The following is a 21,879-nucleotide window of genomic DNA, read 5'->3' on the forward strand; positions in this document are numbered from 1 at the left end:
CCGCTCGACAAGCTTCACCACCCACGAAATAAGATCATGGGTCAGACACTCTCAGCACCGATCACCGAAAAGCACTCGTCGGCTGATCATGACAAGCGCTTTGCCTATGGCGCCTCTGCTATGCAAGGATGGCGAATCAGTATCATTCCAATCGTGTCTATCCCAGGACTTTGTCGTTTTATTGGGATGCTTCTCGCCTTTCCGTTTCTTCTCTGTGTTGGTGGCCTTTGTTTTCTTTGCGTGGTTTTTTTTTTTTTGTCTTTCTCTGCTGTCTTTTTTTGTTGTTGATGTTGTTTTGTCGTTGCTTTGGTCAGCCAGTGCGTCTCTTTACGCATGGCCATGGGGACTTTTCCTTGTTCTGTTGTATTTCTATCAATGCTCATCCCATTGCAAACCTATACACGCCTTGGTGCGTACTATGATATCCTTGACTCCATTCGCGCGCTCTGCCTTGTCTCTTTCTTTCTTTTTTTAATTGCCGTCTCACCTAATAGCCATGGAAGGTATGAATACATGGCATGCAACATGCGAATATATGTCTTCTTAATTATAACTCTGTCCTTACCAATCCGTCTTTTTTTTTACTTTTCAATCTCATCGTGACCGTAAAATAGATGCCCATACGACCTTGCTCAATGTGGAGGATGCAGAAGGAACCGCATTCTTTGCCGTCTATGATGGTCACGGAGGTATGTTTATTGATCGGTCGGTTACTTCAATTGAGGACCAAGCTAGTGTTCTGACCCCATTTGTCTACTCTCTGATGTTCTTTTCATAGGCCCAAACGTAGCCAAATACAGTGGCGAGGGATTGCATAAGAGAATCGTCGGCGACAAGGCATTCGCCAAGGGCGATTACATGGCCGCAATCAAGAACGGATTTTTAGAGATGGACAGGGCTTTGCGCTTTGGTATGTGATTCTGGAAATGATCTGGACGGACTCGATCCATTGAGCGCCGCATCATGGAACATAATATCGATTGCAATCTGGATCAACGCTGCGCTATAGCTGTTCTTAACATGGTTTGCTCCCTTCTTGGACAGATCCCGAATACGGTGGAGATTCATCTGGATGCACGGCCATTACTGCAACATTCACGGACAAAAACGTTCTCTATGTGGTAAGTTCAGCACCGGCATTTCAAACGTCATTTGTTCGTCCTAGTTACAACAACTGCTGTCGTACCATTCATCGAGAAATGAAGGCATGAAGCCTTGGAAAAAACCCTCTTTGATCATGACTGAACAATGACGTAATATTGTGGCGAATACAATGAGGTCCAGGAATGTAAGGCATTCATAGAGAAGGTGATAAGATGGCTAATGCGCATATTTTTGTCCCATTCCTCGGCATCTGCCTGTATCTAGGGCAATGCTGGAGACTCGCGCGCTGTCCTAGGAAGCGATGGAACTGCTATCGCTCTGTCCAACGATCACAAGCCTGTTAACAAAGGTACAACGCGCAGGCCGGACGGAGAATGAATTGCACGCACTTTAGTGCGATTCAATTTCGGGGGGGCATGCCAACACGACGTTTCAAATTAATGTGTGCATGGAAGATCGATAGCATCTGCAGCGTACCATTGCCCTATTTCTGCTTGAGAAGATCGACCTAAACAGACTTTAGCCGGAACATTCACCCAACTTTCATCTGCATTGTATGAACTACTTAGAGGAGTCAAGGCGTATTGTTGCGGCCGGCGGATTTGTGGAGTATGGCAGAGTGAACGGTAGCCTTGCCCTGTCCCGTGCATTGGGCGATTTCGAATTCAAGATGAATGCGACCCTCGGACCTGACGACCAGATCGTGACCGGTGAGTGGACTCTGGATTATCTTGCTTGATGCAAAGGGGCAGCGCTGTGGATGAAGCTCGAGTTCTAATTTTGCTGTTCAATATTCACATCTGATATTACAGCAAATCCCGTCATTGTGGAGCACAAGTTGACAGAAAAAGACGAGTTCCTTGTCTTGGCCTGTGATGGTACGCCACATTTCTGTATCCGATTACCCTTGCTCGTGTGCTACTGAACCTTGGAAATAACACAAACAATTTATGGTTCTCAAAATAGGTATCTGGGACTGTATGTCTTCTCAGGAGGTGGTGACATTTGTTCGCCAGGGTATTGCTGACAAAGTTCCTCTGGAGACCCTGTGCGAGAAGACGATGGATCACTGCTTGGCGTCAGACAGCGGCATGACTGGTGTGGGGTGTGATAACATGACGATGGTCATCGTCGCTCTCCTGAACGGAAGGACGCTGGAAGAGTGGTACGAGCATATTGCCCAGCGTGTCGCCATTCGTCTCGGACCCGCAGATTCCAGCGTCAGGGCTAACGGAGATGAGGATCCAGAGACCTTCAAGGAGAAGATAGTAGAGACGGAGACATCAGAGTCGACAGATACCAGCAAGGCCGAGGAATCCAAGGGCGTGGCGAAGGAAGGATCCAAGGTGGACGAAAAACCATCGGCGACTGAGCCATCAACACTCAACGACGAGAAGAAGGAAGAAAAGACGAGCGTGGTGTAGGCGATCAGGAAGGCGAACGGCGAGAGTAGGGAACCGGACATTCGCCATCCAACGGGTTTATTTTCTTTTTTTTCCTTTATTGTCATGCCATAGGGTTGCTTTATCTTTCGCTTTCATTAAACCTGGGTTCGCAGAAAAATAGGAGAGAGTTCACTAATGCCAACAGCTATGTCTATAGTCTATGGCGTATGATGTAGCAGTGGATCGGATGCTGCTTGCTGCGCTGTTTGTGCGTGGTCCGGTCAGGGTCCCTGGTCAAGGGGCAATTCGACAAATTCTTTGTGTAACCAAGAGAATCAGTCATAACCTACTTTGGCTACAGCCCTCGCTTGAACCGACTGGGTTCATCTCACTCTTCATCTGGATCCTCATTCGCTTTCCTCATCACCGCCCTCCTCCTTATACCCTTACACATGGTTTTTACTCCTATCCGTGAAGTTGCTAATCTTGAGCGCTACAATCTTGCAAGGGCCAACGCGGGGACCTACTTTAATGTAGTGGTTGGTACACGTCTGCAGCTTCAGTCAAGCGAGGGAGCACACACGACCCAATTGCCCACTGATGCGACTCAATGGCTCAGACTTCTCGCTGGACCTCTGACTTGGCTTATTCAGCAACACCCAGTACTCTCGCTCGTAATTGGTGAACATCGATCCGCAAAGCCGACGTTTTTGAGAATGCCCTCGGTTGACTTGTCCAAGATTGTCCGTGTCACCTCGATTCAGCAACCAAACGATATCGTGCAAACCCTCGAGTATGAGCACAATCTCCCATTCGACTACTTGAACACTGAGGTCCCACTCTGGCATATTGTTGTAGCCCATGTCAAGGAGGACAATTCCTTCTACCTCCTCTATAACTTTCAGCATGCTATCGGTGACGGCCGCTCTGCAATGGCACTCACCGAGCAATTGGTGGAGCGACTCAACATCCAGGCCTCTGAAACTTCCTCCAGAGAACTAGATCTACCAACCATGGTCATCCCTCCGAACGATCCCCTACCATTCAATCTCGAAAAACGCGTCAACTGCAATCCAAGTCTTCTCATGCTGTTCAAGGAGGCCACGATGGGACTCTTGCTTCCGGCTTTTGTCAAAAAGACGATCGAATCTAAATACTGGTCTGGCGAAATTGATGCGACACTGGATTTGAACGAGACACAGGTTGGCCTCTGGTACCTTAATCAGCAAGAGACCCTCCAGGTTATCGAGGCTGCAAAATCACACAATACCACTGTAAACTCAATTCTCTTCACAGCCTCAAATTTCGCCATCAAATCCGTCTTCCTGTCCAAGGTCGAGGACGGAGTGAAGCCCACGACGACCAAGGACAGGCTATCGTTCTCGACGCCTGTCGCTCTTCGTCCGCTCATCACGCCCCCAATTAGTCGCTACGATCAAGGCTGCTACACCTCCGCGATTGTTACCAAAGATATCGAGGTTTCCCTTGACACCGGCTTCTGGGCCTTGACTCAAACCTACCGCAACCAGATCGTTAAAGGCACCTCTACGCCCACAGGCATCCGCCACCTGTTGGAGCATGTAGGTATGCTCGAGTACCTGCCCAAGCGTGAGGGTGGATGGGAAGACTTTTTGCGAGGGCAGGTCACGAAGGAACAACACGGTCGACTCGCGACCATCGAGATCTCAAACGTCGGCAAGGCATGGGACCAGCCCGGGTCCGTTACGTTCAAGATCCAGAATGCAATATTTTCTCAGTCTGCCGGGATCACCGGCTCGGCCTTTATGCTAAGCGCAGCGACGGCGAATGGTGTCCTGTCGATCGTTGGGACGTGGCAGAAGGCGACTTTTTCGAGTCGTGAGCGTGCGGAAGAGTACTTGAGAGAGTTTAAGAGGATTCTGTTAGAGGCTACGGAACATGAGAGGAAGGACTATCGATTCCGGGAGGCACTGCTTTCGGGCCATGCTAGCAAGTGAGTCAATGCAGCAAATAATATCTGGTGCTTGGAAGGTTGTGCAGGGGAGTTCGCGACTTAGCTAATTTGTGTGACTTACCTTGTGGCAGCGCAAATAAACCGGCATGACCACAAAGTAGTCGCGTCTCTTCCATTTGCACATTTCCCTTTCTTCATTGTCTTGCTCTCTCTCTCTCTATTCCTCTTTTCCCCTCCTGCAATTTACCCCTTGCTTCACATTAACCGCTTCGACAGACGCTCTCACCCTCTCTCCTTTCCTCCTGCAATTCCAGACGCTCTGCAATACAATTGCCGCGCGTCCCTCATTGGTAACTTGTTTTATTCTCTTTCTAGCGAACCTTTGCGCGACAGAGATGGTGATGGACTCGTTGACACTTTTTGCGTCCATGGCGTACTGTCGTGGGGCATCATGTGAAAGCCACAACTTTCCTTTGAACGGCTTCTCTCCCTTGACCCCTGTGTGTTGCTTCATTTGACATGATCAAAGTTGGTGGCTCTCTTGGGACTGTGCGCTTGTGGACACATAGTTCTGCCCATTACTCATTCTCAAGTTGACCTCTTGACACCAGCTATGCAGCAAAGCATTCTGCGAACACTCATAACCCTCTCTCTCTCTCTCTCTCTCTCTCTCTCTCTCTCTCTTTCTCTGTCTCTTGTTTGTCTCTCATTCAGTTTGAGCGTATCTGATGAAGGTACGACTTTTCCGACAGAAAACAATAGCCCTGGTTTAATCTGCCCTGTACCTCCGTGATGTTGAATGGGATTGCGCCCAGAGCTTTCTCCGGCTGTCCAAGGTGAGTATGTCTGTGGTGTGCTCCGTCCGGCGTATAGTGCAATTCCCTTCTAGGGAGGCACCACCGAGCACGCCACACTGCCTTGTTTTCCCCACCGCCCTTTTTGTTTGGTTTACCGTGTTTATGATGCGAGTTCTCTAATGTCTACATGCAGTTAGTACATAGAATCGTGTTACATAATAAAATCCACGAATACAGGCTCAATCTTTTCGCAACTGATAAATAACATTAAAGCCTAAATTAACTTGGATGGATGCGCTATATGGTAGACTGAAAATTGACAAGGGCGTTGAGTTGCCAAAAATGACTCAAGTTTGTGATGATGTCCTGGTCAAAAAAGTCCATGAATACTGAATGGATTTGTTAAATCCGACTTTTGTCCTGTAGCTGTATTCCATATCTATGAGTGATATCATTGATATATACAGAGATAATCAAGTGAACTGGTGGGATGCAGTTTTCTGAAAAGAATGAACTCGCGTGAAACGACGCTGCGTACTATTTCCGAGTAGAGTCATGAATACTCATTGGATTTTTTTTATTTTGTAGATGAATGACACATCTATCGATTGAAGGCATTGGTGCTTCTCTTGTGTGAGTATAGCCATAGCAACTGGCCGTTTTGTGCTATCGAAAGAATTCAGTATCCAAGTTCTCTTTTCGCCCCCTGCTCTTCGTCCACGGCTTGCATTGGTTTTGTGCGTAGAACTTTATTTCAGATGAGAAGAATCTAAGGCCCTACTTTTGCTATAGTTTGTAAAAATCGCCCTTGTATGTACATCGAAGCCCCATTAGCTCTAGTAGTGTTGTCGTTGCCGCTTATTGCTGAGATCGTGGCCTTGTTTCCGAGGAAAATTTGCTTCAAACAAATCGAGGACATCTTGAATTTGTTGATGTGCTCCCTGTAAGGACAGACTCATCCGCTCCTTGTGTGGTAAAGGTACAGATGTGTCCCTTAATGCGTCCAAGGCTTTTAAACGTTCAATGGAACAGCTCAGGGCATCCAAGGATGGCAATGAAAGTGAAAGCGCTACAGGTTCCGTGGGAACCTCATGGTCTGACTCGAGCATGTCTGAATGGGATTTCTCCTCATACATCCATGGTTCCTCTCTGAACAACTTCATAGAAGGCATCTCCAGCTGCACCAAAGCGATGTGCTTGCAGCAAGTCGCCTCTGAGCGGAAATATTCGCATGAGCAGCTAATGATATGGCCGCCAGTAGCCCTGCTAAAGTCAATCTCGATATCGTATAGTACTCCAAGGCGCGTGAAGGATTCTACTCGGAGTATCGTGTCTGAGGCCTGCATGATGTAGTCGCCTGTGTATCCCTTCGATCCCCTGTTCTTGAGATGGTTCTCGGCAACATGACTGAGTTTTAGTTCCGTTCTCTGGGTAGGGCTCATCCGACCGACGTTGACAACGCTGTGAATGCATTTCTGTTGGAAGTGCGGTACGGCCATGACAGCAAGGACGTAGATGACTGTGTCCACACGCTGTTTCTGCCTGTCTTTCAGGAAGTGGCGCTTGAGAGTGTTATGCCAGGACTCAATGAAGTTATTGGTATCGATACTAGAGTACGACACCCCTTGGCGATAACATACCATCCAATTCTTCTGCTTGAGCGTAGCCTTGTCATCTTGCTCCTCTTCAACTGGCGTTCCTCCTTCTTGCGGCGCCGGCATCTCTTCACCAAAGTAATTTTTGTCCAGGTAGCCCAAGAGCATGTCATGCTCCCGCCATCTTTCACGAAAACCTTTGATGAGGCCCAAGGCTATTCTCTTGTTCCTCTGGCACAAGATGCTGCGAAGATCGGCTCTAATCTGTAGGGAACGGCATGAACAAATTAGACAAACAGCTCATCAAAAAGACAAAGAGCGTACAGGCAATGCTCTTACATCTGCTCTGTGAGTTTGCCTCTGTGCAACTGGAATGGACGCAAGCTTTGGCGTCTTGGTCTTGACCTCCTTCTCCCATACCTTCAAAACGTGCCATGCACAGTAGAGAATGGGTACGTCTGGAAACACGCTCTTGATGGCAAGGATCTCCGTGTTGCCTTGGTCAGTGATGACTGCATTAGGTCTATACTCGTACTCCTGGCCAGACAACGAGAAGAGGTCCCGCATCTTGTTCCGAAGCTCCTTTAGCCAATTGATGAGAATGCAGCTCTCGGTGCTCTTTGTCAACAGAAAAGCTACGGGAATCCCGTATCCTGTATCTCTATTCTTCAGGACCAGAGTAAATAAGTTTGTTCGATGCCTAAAGAGGAGTTAGATTCTATAGCAACGCTTTCGAACATAAAAGAAGAGACAATAGCAACAGCACAAGAAATGAACCTACCCGAATACATTGTGTGTCCCATCAAAGCACAACACACTGCCGTGTGCCTTCAATTGCTCCAACTGCCATGCCGACGAAAAACCAAAGTAAACGCCGTTGGCATGGTCGCTTTTGTCGTAATACGTAAATCCTTTGTTTTTGTCGAATTCTTCCATCCATTTGATAGCTGATAAGGTTGCGTCAGGATCCTTTCTCATAGCAGCGCTGATGATATCGTACCATATGTTGTACACATCATCGTAAGTGACGAAGTTATCTTGCGATATACGCTGTCCACCTCCTTGCATGATTTTGGTAAACAAGTCATAGTCCATGGTTAATTGCTGCATGGCTCTCTGAATTGTTGTACCGCGCATTATGAGACTTCTGATTGTTGCCTTGATTGCTTCTGACTTTTGTCTTATATCAGTGTCGCCAAGACCGCCCAGACTGTGGTTGTGCTGATAGTGGTATTGGACGCGATACGTACTCTCCTCCATGCCGTTCGCCGCGGTTTTTGGCTCAGTTAGGATAAAGATCCGGGATGGGCAACCTTGCTTTATACTCGGCTTTGTGTTCCTCGATTTACCAGAAATCCCTCCCTTTAATCTGTCCTTCCGGACCCGTGCCTTCTTAGAGCACTGGCAGTCAAAGGTAATACGAAGATACTTAAACACGTTTGCTCTTTCGTACTCGTAGGTTCTTGAATGGACATAGTTCGTAGAGATACTGCGCTGATGCTGCTGCCTCCACTCGTCGAAAACATCAGGAGTTAGAAAAACTCCACTACTCCCACATCGAGGATGGTGAGACGCGAGTCTGGGTCAATGCTATAATGTTTCGCAGCACGGAGAATGATGGTGTCTTTACTCAACAACTCGCGCACGCTATTTGGCACTACGGCGTTGAGCTCTTCAGCGATGCGTCCCTTCAATGGCTATGGGAGACAGAGCAATTGACACAAGAACGTCGCGTCAGTATCCTATGATGGACCCGACAGACAGATAGACAACTAGACAGACGCTTACGGCACTGACCTCAATTGAAGAACCTTGGCTTTGGCTTTGGCTGGCGCCGTCGCCACCGGTAACACCGTTGTTGTCACTCTGGTTTCTGCTCTCATCGTTACTTGCGGTGACTACATGTAATCCCTGTGTATTGCAAGATATACTGCGTATTAGCAAAAGATATAGGCAGCCAGTACACAGCATAATAGCCAAAAAAATTACGCGTACCAACTGCTGCAGGCCATCAACTACTAGCCCCTCTATCAGATCACGTGTGGGCTTGTCGTGAACGGACAGAGGATCGTTCGCAGCGGATTGATCAGAGATTGGGGACTCCATGGTCGATTCCATGGCACGAGGGAGATGTGGATTGACGGAAATGAGTGGTTGGTCGTGCTGAGAGTGACAAAAGATGATGGTGAGGCGGTGATGAGAAGGAAGGAACGATTAAGTGGTGCCCAAAAAGAAGCAAAATATTACAGGAATGCTCATTGCAGGGATCGAACCTGCGGCCTTCGCGTTATTAGCACGACGCTCTACCGACTAAGCTAAACGAGCTGTCAAACCTCTCTAAAGGTTAAGAGTTGCTGTTGAGAAAATTCGTTTTCTAATTTTACATATTCCCATGATTTACAGCGGTTCCATTATTTCCATTTTAGGCTATTCAACCTTTTTATATGTAAATATGATCCGGGGGGGGGAGAAAATTATTATAAAAAACTTCGTATATGTAAATGGGTTTTGTAATAAGGAGTTTTCAGCTTTTAACACACTGATGAGATGTGGCAACTATTGTGCAGGTCCAAGGGACAGGGTCAGAGAATTGACCTATTTTTTTTGGCAACTGTGGATCGGCTTTACTTTGGTGGAAAGAAGGACTGTAGTAGATCATTGTCAGTGAGGTCTGATAGATTCGCAGGGTCGATCGGCTTGAGAGACAAAGTTTATTATGAGTTTCAGCAGTTGCTGCAATATAAAAAAAAAAAAGACCTTCTCGTGTGGATGTTTGGGCCGTTCTCAACACAGGTGAGGCCACAACGCCTTTGATTCCTTTGATTCTCAACAAATTTATTTGTTCACCGCGCAGCTTTAAGCGCCTGTCCGGAGGCGAATGTCAAACCTACTGCTATGCATGACCCTACATTACAGAAGGTCTTTATTTCTCCTTGCATCATACTTCAGGATCAGTCACTCTTGCTTCTTTAAACAACAACTAACGGATCCTTATCCGTCCTACTAACTATCACCTCGACCCCCTCCCCACCATCCTGACTCAACAACTCCTCCAACTTTGGTTTCAATACCGCACTAAGGTATCCGCGCTCGGTATTTGAATGCTCACACAATACGACCGTGCTGTTTTGTTCGAGTGCCTCAAGAACATCATGGTGTCCGAGCTCGCCGGTGAGGTAGACATCTGCTTTATGACTCATCATCTCCGAGCCGGATCCGGCCCAAACGCCCACAGTCGAGATCAGGCGCTCGTTGTTCGCGTGTGTCGGGTGGATCGCCGCGCGGACTGGATTTGACACGCGGGAAAGTCGACAACAAGAAATGGGTAAGCGAGCAGAGGAAAGAGCGAAGATAAGAGCGCGTCAGTAATGTTTTCTTACTGATACATGTAATTGATTTTTAAAGCAAAAACGTTTCATAAAAAATAAAAAAAAATACCGTGCTTCATGCCGAGATGGGCCTTGATTTGCTCAATGACCTGCTGGACTGGTTGGGGCTTGTCAAAGGTAATATATCTTCCCTTTCCAGCCTTCTCGTGGCCTATACACATGCATCCGCGGAAACAAGCTGGGGAGTTAGTTGGCGTTGTCAAGATCTCGCATTAAAGGCGCGTCAAACGCGTCTTTCCTGGAACTGTGCAATGTCAGCAGCAAGCAATGCACAGCACACTTGCCTGCAGGCGGATTCTCAGCAGGAACGTAAACGCTGGTTGATCCTGCATCTCCAAACCCCTTCAGCAGCCAGTCGTTTACTAAATCCAAACAGGTATCAGAACGTAAAAAGGATGTCGAATTTAGTTAGTTACTCGAATTGCTTCTGTCTGTAAAGCAATAGAAAGGAAGTAGGGATTGACAGAAACGATGGATACAAAAGGACATTCGTTACCTCCGTCTTCGCAGCTATCACAGGAGGTGTGAGGAGAGTAGACACTGACACCCTTGGCGGCACACTGAAGTACCATCCTCTGCTTCGTGTCCTTCAATTGCAGTCTCTTGAGCCCACGGAAAATAGGTGGATCTGTAAAATAAATAACATAACGGTTGTCAGACACAAGGAATGTCGTCTCAAAAATACTGTGCTCCAATCGATCCAACGAATCATATCACATACGGTAGGCAATGATGACTCCCACAGAAGGGTCGCTCAGAGCCTCATCCACGACGGCCGAGGTGAAATCAATCGTCAGAAAGACGCGCTGGGGAGTCGTAGAAGCTGTCCTGGTCCTTGGATAGGGTGCCTCTGTTTATTTTGCAGGGGTGAGAAAAGAAAAATGGAAGCAGTTAGAGAGCGGAGAAAACATGGTATTTTTGATGCAGGGCAGGTTAAGTTGAGGGTGTGTCCATACCGACCAAGAGCCCGACGTTGTCCCAAGCTTGCTCAGCCAGACTCTGGGGCGCGATGCGCTCCATGCTCTTCAGGACGCGTGCCAGCAATGCCATGGTGTCTTTTAAATGTAATTGAAGTGGAGCAAGGTGTGCAAGTGCGAGTGGAGCACTGGACAGATCAAGGCCAGTCCTACTTTAAGGGGTGTCTATAGCTTCCTCTCCTTGGGTTGTATATCTGCCCATTGTGGGGCAGGTGACAAAAGCTCCCTCTTTCTCATTTTTCGAATTTTCAAACAAAAAATGGCATCCGAGCTCGCTACTTCGTACGCTGCCTTGATCCTCACCGATGACAACGTCGAGATCACCGTTAAGTATCGGTCCTAGTTCTGCACCCATCAACCACTCGACGGATGAATCGGAGAGGCAATGGTTTCATGCCGGATGGCTATTGGATGGATATCTCGAATTCGATGGATACAACACATAAAGGACCAGGGGGTCAAAGTCTCGCCTTGAGCTTGGGCTTTGCAGGGGCGACTACTACGGCACAGGAATCAGCATTGACTCACCAGCTCATGAGTCTTCTTTTAGAAGACAGTGGCCGCTTGTGCAAGAATATCGCGACCTATTTACCAACGGCAGTAGTAGCAGCGACAGTGATCTTCAGCCTCACTTCGCATCGCCATCAACTGTCAGTCCTTACAAGGAACGCTTTAGCAGCTTTTGTCACAGTGGCAGTCAGTCCTTGAAGCAATAGAGTGGCGATATCAGGATCAGGAGCGACAGCTATAAGTCGCTAACCCATCGCAGCACTGCAGGGCGATCAGACCTCTGCTCGATGAACTCTAGGAGCAAGGCCAATCCCACTCACCTGCAACTCCCTCAATCCTACTTTACCGCAAACCATCGTCTCGCACTCTACCACACTCAACCAACCCGTTGCATGCCTGAATGAACCTCGGCAGAACCAAAAACGCTGACTCGAACTTCTGCCGTTTTTCTCCATAATAGTCCGACAAGCTCCAGACCCTCTTGAAGGCTGCCAACGTCGAGGTTGAGTCTATCTGGACCTCCCTTTTCGCCAAGGCTCTCGAGGGCAAGGACGTCGCCGCCATGTTGTCTAACGTTGGCGCCGCTGGTGCTGCCCCCGCTGCCGGTGGTGCCGCCGCCGCTGCTGGCGGTGCTGCTGCTGCTGAGGAGAAGAAGGAGGAGAAGAAGGAGGAGCCCAAGGAGGAGTCCGATGACGACATGGGATTCGGTATGTACACCTTGACAGCAGTACCTGCTTGCCTACTTGGCCGCTTTTTTTATGTTTATTTTGGTCTGCGGCAGTCGAACGCGTGGGGTCGTTTAAGGCTATAGGTTTTTCTAACAATGTCTTATTTTCTTTGCTTATCATTTCAATAGGTCTTTTCGATTAAACAATCACTTCCCACCAACTCCAACCCTTTGAATAAAACTACCGGGCACCACCTGGCCTTTATCCACCGAGTTTATCACCATGTTCTTCGCATCGTTGCGCATTGTAATTGCAGCTTTTGATTCTTTGGACAGTACTCAGGATTACAACGGATTCTATTCACAGACCTATGAACAACGGACATATTTCTCAGTTGCGCCCGCATTGCTATGCATCCAACGAAACGAAATTTGATGAACTGGACAAGAGCATTTATGGCTCTACGGCAGTCGACTGGTGCTGTCGCGGCGACGATAATTTATTCAAAAAGAATTTGATCCGCAGCGATTGTCAATTCAGCAGTGGCAGTTCGAATTGTTAATGAAGAGATGTGGTCCTGTCATTGTGTCTTTCAAGTCGAAAAAAGCAGCCTAAATGTTGACGATCCTATCCCTAATGATAGGGAAGACACAAGACAAGGTGCAAGTTAGGTTGTCTGCACTACAGTGACATGTCATCCAAGTAAATTGTTCATCTTCGTCTTCATACCTGTACTCCTCAATATTCTCAAAGGTCAAGATCGTGAGATCGCGCTTGGTCAAAGGCTTCTTGGTCAACGGACACATGTTCTTCATCGGGCCGTCCTTTAAAAGACAGCGAAGCCAGCTCTCGTAGCTCATGACATGACCGTACTTGGAAATAGCAGGAATCACTATGGCATCAAGTGTGATCGGGTCAATGAAGCCAGGCAGCGGGTTCAAAGCATCATCTACGTCCGAATCGTACTCCTCATCCTGACCATCATCGCTATCTCCTACACCAGGTGTAGAGGAGTCTCTAGCTACAGCGCTAGAAGAGCCCTCGGCGGCATTGGGAGTAGAGGAGCCTTCGACTGCAGCACTGGAAGAACCTTCGGCAGCAGCAGCGGAGGAACCTTCATTAGCGGCAGAAGACGAACTTTCGGCAGAGGTTAATGTGGTCGCTGAAGAGGAAGCTGTCGCAGCGGCAATGGCATCCGTCCGAGTACGAGTCCGCTTTGTCGTGCTCCACTTGGCCATGTACAATCCCGAATCATCGCAGTCGAATTCCGAGATGTCCGAAGAGTCATCGCTGTTATAGCCACGTCTCTTGCGCTTATTACGCATAGCGGCCGCAGAGGTCTTGGGTGCCTTTGGCGCCTTGGGCGCCTTGGGCGGTTTGGGCTCCTTGGGTGGTTTGGGTTCTTTTGGAGCCTTAGGTTCCTTGGGTGACTTCACAACAGCCGGCTTCTCCTCTCCAGCGGCAGTGTGTTTGGTGTGAGTCCTGAACTCCTTAATTCTCTCGCCATTGACGCCCTTCTTGTCAAACAGGTAGTGGGCCTTGCCCTTTTCATCAAGCACGTAGTTGGGATCCGTGATCTGATTCGTCTCCACAAGTAATCGATAATAGTTCGAGCACTAGAGAGAGATAAGAGAGATAAAATAAGGTGTTAGAAGAGCTGAAGAAGAACCCACATTGCCATAAAAAACGTCGCACAGGGCGTTACGAACCTGATACCCAACACGTCCAGGGATGGTCATGGAAAAAAGTCCCCATTGCCCGTTGGCTCCAATTTCCATCAGACGCTCATGGAAAAGTCGCTGCTCTTCTTTACTCCAAGCACCCTTGCGCTGAACCTCGCCAGGTGCATTAAAGCGATAGTAGTACGTGTTCGGCTTCTTGTCAATGGCCGCATAAGCCTTGATACGGGCTTCAGACCAGCCTTCAAAGGCCTTGGAGGCATCAATGTTGTTGTCCTGCACCTGCGCCAAAGCCTCGTCCAGTCCTAGACGACCCCCCATGCGGTACTGCCTACAATTTTTTAACAGAGATATCAGAATCAACGGAATGATATCGCTTCATATTGGTGCGGACAAATTGAGTTTACAGTAGTTCACATACTTCTTCATGCTCTCAGTGGTCCGCATGCGAGGGGCTTCGCGACGCTTCTTGAGATGCTCTTCATATCGGGCCCGCTGCTTGTCGTCCATCAGAGTGGCAGCAGCAGGCTTGTGGTGGCGGACGGCGATGATGCGTCGGATCCTCTCGATGTAACCACGGTTATTGAATTGCATAAAGGCTTCATCCTCGTCATGGTTGCATTCTTCCAGGGCTTCATCGATCTCGGCATCGACCAGGTAGGTGAAGTGCTGTTTCAGTCTTTCGCGGCGTGTCTGTTTCACCTTTTGCTCGCGCTCCGCAAACTAGTTAAAAAAAAAAAGAGGTATACATGGTGGACTGGTGAACAAAAATGTTTGTTTTCTCAAAAATACACAGCAAGAGTTGGTAATGTAGCTCTGTTATTACACGACGTTGGATGAGTGCAACCCGTTGCTGGATAAGGTCCTTCTCCTTGTCCGTGACACTCTGGTCAAAGAAGCGCTCCTTTCGTACGTTCTGGACGTTGTCGCTATCAAATCCAACGAGTACACCATAGTCAATTGGCAGCTCCATTTCCTTAATTTGACAATAGGAGATAAAATGAATATTGCCTACATGTTCTCCTTGTCGTCTTCATGCTCGTCGTTTTCCAGGTCCTCCTTGCTAAGCTCGGAGTCCTCTTCTTTGGGTTTCAGGACCGCTTCTTTCTCGGTCTCGCGCTGTTGAAGCAGAAGCTGGAGAACACTGGCAGGACGCGTGTCAGCCAGTGCGGGTTTGTTGTTGTACTTTGGGAACACATTCCTGACTCGGTCTGTTCGAGTTCAGCAAAAGTCATGTTGAGATGAGAAAGATTAGAATGACACCAAGTCGTATGAAAGTGAATGAAGAAAAGGAACTGGACTCTTTTACGCAACTGTATTCGTATTCCTTGCGGAAGACGGTGCAGCGCGGCTTGTCGCTCGCGGCACCCGGCGTGCTTTCACGCGAGCTGCTGGTGGAGCTGGCCATGGTTTGGTTTTCGTTTCTTTTTTCCTTTCCGTGAGGATGAAGTATGAGAGGATGGAGCTGGGTTGGTGGCGAGTGCGGACCATGGCGCAACAAAGTAAACAATCGCCCTGAAAAAGGGACGCGTATGTCACGTGCATTGGGCGCAAGTCAACTGCTGCGGCTTCCTGAGACAGACGATATTCAATGGCCCTGCGTAGTCGTCGCAGGGTCGCTCCAGGGACCCAGGCGGCGTACAAACTACAAAATATGAGAGCGCACATCAAAGCGAGCCGGGTATGGTATGCATCGCGCCCATCCCTCCATATAAAAGAGACTTCCTCTCTTCCATCGACATCTCATTCCTTCAACCAACTCCTCGCCTCCCATCGCTAACATCCCACCATGACCCAGACCAGTATCCACCTCCAAGCAACCCCGCGAGACAGGACTGTCGACCTCGGTGACGGACTCATCATGCGCTGGTCCACCAAGGCCGACAGCGACAACGTTGCAGAGCTCATGGGGGAGGCCTTCAGGGTACAGCTAGTGCTCTTTTCTTTCTTATAAAAAAAATGGTGATTGAGAAAATGTCCGTTAATAAGGAGAAGATGGCTTTCAATCAAACAGTGGCTATCTTTCCTGGATCCCATCCCTGAAGGCGTCATCCCAGGACCCAGCGCGACCTTTTCCTCAGCCAGTGTAAGTCGCGTCTGCTTCCTCTCTGTCTCTGTTTCTGTTTGCTTCAAAGTTGGATAGTCCACGCCTTTGTCATCTCTCTCTCTCTCTCTCACGCACTCCGCTTTCGTTCCTGTAGAGACGACTGTTGAGCGGTAAGAACGGGACCATGACAGACCGGGACTATGCTCTCGTGGAGGACACGACCCGCCCACGCGACAACAAGAACCCTATCGTCGCCTGCGTGGCCATGCAACGCCATCGTGCCTATTACGGCTGCGTCGACGATATATTCTTTGGCAAACCGGAACTTATCGCCACGCGGCCCGAATACCGTAACCGAGGGCTCGTCCGCAAGTTGCTCTACGAAATGATCCACCCGGAATCTGAGGCTCGTGGAGATGCGCTTCAGTTCATCGCCGGCATCCCACATTTCTATCGGTACAGGACAGAAATGGATTTTGTAGTCTAATTAGGTGTGATAGGACGATCATTTTTCTCACGCCCGCAATCCTGCATTTTGCCCTTTGATCTGGTAGTCAATTCGGATACACATACGCCATGGCGAACTACTTGTCCGGCAAGATCGCAGACCTGTCGTCGATCCCCGCTCTACCCCCCGGCAAGACCGAGCCCTTCATCCTCCGCAAAGCGACCGCTGCCGACATCCCCTACCTAGTCCGCCATAGCACCAACGACGTCAGCCCCTATACTTCCGTCGGGCTCAAATACGGCCCTGAGTACTACCAATACACCGTCGCCGATATCCTCGAGCTCGAGCAACCGGGCCACAACAGCATCCGCGACACCCTTATCGTCGTCAACGCCGCTACAGGCAAAGATGTTGGCTTCTCGATCGTCTCTCATATGGTCGGTCTCAAGGTCGAGGCCCTCGTCCTCGACGACTCCGTCGTTCTCAAGGACGCCCTCTACCCGATCCTGCGGCAGTTCATCTCGAACGAGAAACACCGTCTTGAAGCCAAGAAGGCGACTCTCTCAGTCGAAGAAGCGGAAAAGTTCTCGACCGCCCCACCTTACATGCTGCTCCAGGTTCATCCCAAGCACCCGATCACGATGTTGTTGGGCTCCAAAATCGCGCCCAGCATCACCGGTCCCGGATATAGAGTCATGACCCGTATCTACGACTACCCACGCTTCATTCGCATCATCACCCCAGAACTCGAACGCCGTCTCAGTAAATCTCCCATGGCCGGCTTGACCGGTCGTCTGCGCCTAGACTTTTACCGCAAGGTGGAGGGTAACAATGCCAAGGGCCTAGAGATCCTTTTTGAGGACGGAAAGATCGTCGAAGCTAGGGAATGGGCCAACCCCGGGCCGGAGAAGACGGTCGAGGAGTACTTGGCTTGGAAAGCAGAGGATAAGGTGCCAGTGATTTATGCGGCCGCGTTTGCGCCCTTGACCTTCCATTCGCTCTTGACGGGAGACAGGAGTCTGGAGGAGCTGGCCTGGTCTTTTGGAGAGAATCGCGTCAAGGACGAGGCGTCCACGCTGCTATTGAACTCCTTGTTCCCCAAGGTCTCTCATCAAATTGATGGATTCTTCTGGTAGACGAAGCAACGTTCACTCTAGGCTTGGCACCAATAAATGAAAGCTGTATTTGGACCAAGATGAGGAGAGGGGGAGGTTTTTTTAATGTATGTTACAATTATCTGAAGGATATAGAAATCTCTATTCATGAAGAGACGCTGGCAGCGCGCCGCCATTCGCAAACTGCATCCCTTAGCCGTCGCCGCTTCTCATCCACGCCTGCATTCGCCAGCTCCGGCAGGGGGCTCGACCTGTACCGCATATGCATTGTCATTGCTGCATGCCTCATAAACGGCCTGCCCGCCTGATCACTGTTCGGCGACATAGGCGAAGGTGTTGAGCTCCTCGACGACGGATTCGACCAAGTCGATCCAGGTCTCAAAAGCGACGGCGGTGTCATTGCACCAGAACGCATGCTGACACTGCTGCTCATCTTCGCATTCGACGGAAGCGACAACGGCATCGATGGCCGTTTACGGAGCACAGAATTCAAGAAAAACTCATCATCACTGTCCTCGTCAATGACGTATGGCGACATCGGTCGGTTCCTCGATGTGTTGTTGGCAGAGTTCTTACTGCTCAAGGCGTCCTCGCTATCGTCATCCTCCTCAACCTCGACATCCTCGCATTCAACACTAAACACATACCCACCGCCTCCCTGCTTGATCTCTGCGAGATCATCCACCGAACTCATCGAACATCCCGAGGGTTTCGATGCGAACGACATATCTGACATCTTTGAGCTCTCCGAAGAACACGACGATCTTCTTCCAAATGACAGCGTTTCCGAACGAAGGTATTCCAAACGCTCCGGCGCAGTCGGCGACATGGATTTGGGCTCGCAAGCTTCCTCTTCTTTCTCAAGCATAATCTCCAGCGGCAACGATTCCTGGGACCCCTTGCTTGACGCGGAGGTGGAGCCGGGCATAGTCACCGTCGCCACAGCTTTTGTGGACACCATTCCTTCCTGTGCCTGCGCCACTACCACACTGCTTCGACGGCTCGACTGACCCGACAGTGGTGACAACGTTGAAGACTGCGAAAGCGACACCATGCTCTGCGTCGACGACTGCGACAGGACCTGCTGCGACGTCTGCAAGAACTTTGGCATAAACTTCCCCAATAGCCTGGACGATCTCTTCGATCCCATGCTTAAGCTCGACTTTGTAGAATGATGGCTTGTATGCGACGCGATGCTACTCGTATCCGAAGAATCCTTGGCCCCCACCATTGAAGCGCTTCCATTGACGCTACTCCTACGCATCCACATCTTCTGTAGGAAGTATGTGCCCCTACTCTCTTTGTTACTGGACTCCTTCTGGGCAGAGGATGACGACGGCGCCAGAGTAGGCGCAGACATTTCAGCTTCCAGCTTCGTTGTTGTTTCAGGAACCACATGTGGCGATGACGTAGACGGCGACGGCAGGGTGCTCTCTTTAGTAGTAGAGAGTCCAGAAGGTCTATCAACCTTCTTCACCTCATCTGATTCTGTCGCCACCTCCTACATGAAAGGGAGCATTCAATGGTTAGCCGAGATTGCTTGAGTCCATATGTGTAGTCTAGATCAAAATACGATATATCATCGTATCGCATCCATCAACAGCCGGCCAAGACAAAACATGGTCTATACATACAGATACGTCAGAAGTAGATGAGCTGCTCCGTGATGGTAGCGCCTGTCCAGCATCGAGAGCCGCACCGGCTGTCATTGTCATCTCAGTTGCCATCATCGGGGAGATTGCAGATGTAGCCGGATCGACCGTATCCTTCAGATTCAAGGGCGACTCTACTTCAAGAGTCTGTCGAATCGCCGCTAAGACGCCATAAACATGGCTCTTGCTGCTCATATTCTCGCTCAGATACTTGCGATATACCGAGAGATCGACAGCCGCAGCCGTACTTGCTGCAGTATCTGGAACACAATTGCCCAAGGTCAGGGCTCTCGGACGCGTGCCGCTGCTGCCCTTCGATGATAAAGATGTACCTTGACGCAGCGCCGCGATGGTCGCACAGGTAAGGGTATGTGCGCGTGATGAGTCGAAGAATGTGCTTTTGTTGCTGCCGTCGCTGTGGATGGAGGGATGCTTGTGCTCGGAAGCTCCAGAATTATACTGTTCTTTTTCCTCCATGGGGCTTTGGACCATTGTTGCTAAGGAGACATTCAACGATTGTTGCTCCTTTTCCTCCTCCTCCTCCTCCTCCTCCTCGGAAAGGTATTCTGCAGTAATGACGAATTCTGTTGTGGGTGTAGTTGTAGTTACTGTAGTTGGAGTGGACAAGGACGCTGATGTCAAGAAAGAAGAAGATGAGCGAGAGGATGTACTTGTGGCAGAGCGACGGCGCGTCTGGATGTGACTGAAGGAACCTGGCCTGGAGCAGAAGGTGGAGGATGTAAGATGAAGATGATTGTGGCCCTCGGCCAAGGCCATAGGGGAGGGTCGAGTGCGTTCGAAGGCGTTATTGGAGAGTCGCCGGGCACGGCTCAAGAGTGCTTCAGCGACTTGTGATGTATTGCATGAGTGTGATAGAGTGGCCATTGGTGCTATCGTTTCTGTCTATCAATTGGAAGGAAGGTGTAGCTGGGCAGGTGTAGCTGGGGGTTGGAGGCGTGAAATGGAAGCGTGATTTCTTTTTGGGTTAGCCCCTGTGCTGAGAGAGAGTGTAGAGAGTTTAGATAGAGTTTGAAGAAGGACGAAGGCGAAGGTGAAGACAACAGGTGGAATGAGGAATGGAAAAAAAAAACCAACAACAACAAGGAATGCAATGAAGAAATAAAAAAGTAACGAAAGAAAGAAAGAAAGAAGAGAGAGGGAAGGGATGGTGTTAGTGAAGAAAAGGGACGACGAAGACGATGGGGGGGGGGGGGGGGGGGCATAGTCGTGTTTATTCATCCACAGCTGGGTTGCCTATTGTATAGCGATTCATTCATTCACTATGGTTTGTATTCATTTATGCTCGACAGTAGTATTAAAGAGAGAATGCCCATCTGTCCCCAAGAAAGAACAAGACCGAAAGAAAAGAGGGCGCTACATATCGATTCCAGACGCATTTAGAACCTCGCTTCACCACACTTGTTTTGTGTTATTAATAATCCTCAAGCACTATCACAATGACCATGGACAAAAACACCCAAGGGTATCAATGGTCGATGGTGATGAATGACAGCGACTGAGTGTGCCAATGGAGCGACAGCGCCGCTCCTGACTCTGTGCAGTACAACGGCAAGGAAACAAAAGCTACCCCTCAGCAGCAGATAGTCCATCGCATCCCACTCATATTTATGGGGATAGTATCATCCGATACAGTTTTTTCAATTGTCTCCTTTCTTTCATAGATCTGTCCATCCTATATACCTTTTGGTGTTTCTCCTTGTTTGCCTTGCAGGATGTCTCTGCGGTATGAATGTGAGTCTGAATGTGTGTGCAAGTGCGTTTATCAACCCTTCCTTCGTTGCATCGTGCGCTGTGCAATTTTACCTTTTTACCTTTTTTTTTTTTTTTTTCCGCGCGGCTATTTCTCTTTCTCCTGTTTGAGAAGACTACGGCATTTTTGAACAGCCTTACAGCACCCGCACCATCCCCTATTTTTTGTTCCTTTTCATTTTGTTTCTACCATCCATTTCATATCAGCAATAAGACAGCAATAAGACAGCAATAAAACGGCAAAAAAATGCAAGCAAGCAGACGATTATCGATCTACAGTTTGTGTTCCATATTGTGGGCGTCGCGCAAGGAGTCGGGGAATGGGGGAGTGAGTCTAGTCAAGTCTAGCTTAATCCAGGGCAGAGGGGGTAAGATCTCCTCCATTGAACCCGCGTTTGTGCTGCGTCGCACTAGACGCCAGCAATAGTCGATGGACCAAGTCAGACGCGATTTGCAGGTAAACAAAGGTTTAAAAAGCATGCCCTTTTTCTGATCGATTAGACAATCGAAGAGCGAAAGGCGAACCCAGAATAGAACCTTCTTCCAAAAAAAAAAAAAAAAAAAAAAATTCCTGAGTAGAATGGCATGCCATAGCATGGCAATGCCTTGCTCTATGTCGAGGTGCAAAGCGTAAACAGCTGTCTTGAAGGATCATCGAATCGCCCACGAGCATGCAACTACGCTCACCTCGCTTTCATTTTTCTTCCCGTTCCTGTTCTAGGCGCTTGTATTTTTTTTTTTTATTTTTTTTCCTCGGACTAGACTCAGACCAACATTCAAGATCTCACTCGGATTTTTGTTTGTTCAGTG

General features: G+C 49.0%; 8 protein-coding genes and 1 non-coding gene across 9 annotated transcripts; 3 read left to right on the forward strand and 6 right to left on the reverse strand.

Moving 5' to 3' along the window:
- The first annotated feature begins 217 nt into the window (after positions 1–217).
- BC939DRAFT_445760 (phosphatase 2C-domain-containing protein) lies at positions 218–2,667 on the forward strand. The gene is made up of 8 exons (XM_051554841.1): positions 218–503; positions 615–689; positions 779–910; positions 1,045–1,121; positions 1,369–1,453; positions 1,674–1,814; positions 1,917–1,982; positions 2,071–2,667. Exons 1-8 carry the CDS (start codon positions 497–499, stop codon positions 2,526–2,528), a joined length of 1,041 nt encoding a protein of 346 aa, XP_051414139.1. The 5' UTR covers positions 218–496; the 3' UTR covers positions 2,529–2,667.
- Positions 2,668–2,819: 152 nt separating this feature from the next.
- BC939DRAFT_445762 (alcohol acetyltransferase-domain-containing protein) lies at positions 2,820–4,588 on the forward strand. The gene has a single exon (XM_051554842.1). The coding sequence runs from the start codon at positions 2,942–2,944 to the stop codon at positions 4,463–4,465; it is 1,524 nt and encodes a 507-aa protein (XP_051414140.1). The 5' UTR covers positions 2,820–2,941; the 3' UTR covers positions 4,466–4,588.
- A 4,478-nt stretch (positions 4,589–9,066) lies between these two features.
- Positions 9,067–9,139, reverse strand: BC939DRAFT_t76. The gene has a single exon. It is a non-coding gene; the product is annotated as a tRNA-Ile (tRNA).
- A 492-nt stretch (positions 9,140–9,631) lies between these two features.
- Positions 9,632–11,289, reverse strand: BC939DRAFT_445769 (GTP cyclohydrolase 1 type 2/Nif3). Its single transcript, XM_051554843.1, has 6 exons — positions 11,160–11,289; positions 10,925–11,053; positions 10,700–10,831; positions 10,488–10,565; positions 10,253–10,354; positions 9,632–10,100 (listed from the first exon to the last, which is right to left on the reverse strand). Exons 1-6 carry the CDS (start codon positions 11,251–11,253, stop codon positions 9,784–9,786), a joined length of 852 nt encoding a protein of 283 aa, XP_051414141.1. The 5' UTR covers positions 11,254–11,289; the 3' UTR covers positions 9,632–9,783.
- Positions 11,290–11,435: 146 nt separating this feature from the next.
- BC939DRAFT_445771 (uncharacterized protein) lies at positions 11,436–12,285 on the reverse strand (the record flags this gene model as incomplete). The annotated part of the gene is made up of 2 exons (XM_051554844.1): positions 12,151–12,285; positions 11,436–11,505 (listed from the first exon to the last, which is right to left on the reverse strand). Coding segments are annotated over exons 1-2 (174 nt in total), but the record flags the coding sequence as incomplete, so codon positions are not given.
- A 684-nt stretch (positions 12,286–12,969) lies between these two features.
- Positions 12,970–15,445, reverse strand: BC939DRAFT_501432 (uncharacterized protein; the record flags this gene model as incomplete). Its single annotated transcript, XM_051560165.1, has 7 exons — positions 12,970–12,991; positions 13,088–13,974; positions 14,068–14,368; positions 14,459–14,760; positions 14,864–14,966; positions 15,053–15,248; positions 15,352–15,445. 7 exons carry the CDS (start codon positions 15,443–15,445, stop codon positions 12,970–12,972), a joined length of 1,905 nt encoding a protein of 634 aa, XP_051414143.1.
- A 100-nt stretch (positions 15,446–15,545) lies between these two features.
- BC939DRAFT_445776 (uncharacterized protein) lies at positions 15,546–17,726 on the forward strand. The gene is made up of 4 exons (XM_051554845.1): positions 15,546–15,961; positions 16,052–16,123; positions 16,239–16,540; positions 16,639–17,726. Exons 1-4 carry the CDS (start codon positions 15,827–15,829, stop codon positions 17,666–17,668), a joined length of 1,539 nt encoding a protein of 512 aa, XP_051414144.1. The 5' UTR covers positions 15,546–15,826; the 3' UTR covers positions 17,669–17,726.
- On the reverse strand, positions 17,721–20,502 carry BC939DRAFT_527339 (uncharacterized protein). Its single transcript, XM_051561413.1, has 2 exons — positions 19,282–20,502; positions 17,721–19,148 (listed from the first exon to the last, which is right to left on the reverse strand). Exons 1-2 carry the CDS (start codon positions 20,182–20,184, stop codon positions 17,793–17,795), a joined length of 2,259 nt encoding a protein of 752 aa, XP_051414145.1. The 5' UTR covers positions 20,185–20,502; the 3' UTR covers positions 17,721–17,792.
- Positions 20,503–20,615: 113 nt separating this feature from the next.
- On the reverse strand, positions 20,616–20,996 carry BC939DRAFT_445778 (uncharacterized protein). Its single transcript, XM_051554846.1, has one exon. The coding sequence runs from the start codon at positions 20,907–20,909 to the stop codon at positions 20,742–20,744; it is 168 nt and encodes a 55-aa protein (XP_051414146.1). The 5' UTR covers positions 20,910–20,996; the 3' UTR covers positions 20,616–20,741.
- Positions 20,997–21,879: the final 883 nt, after the last annotated feature.

This window comes from Gamsiella multidivaricata (genome assembly GCF_025024155.1).
Source record: "Gamsiella multidivaricata strain RSA 2152 chromosome Unknown BC939scaffold_19, whole genome shotgun sequence".
NCBI lineage: Eukaryota > Fungi > Mortierellomycota > Mortierellomycetes > Mortierellales > Mortierellaceae > Gamsiella > Gamsiella multidivaricata.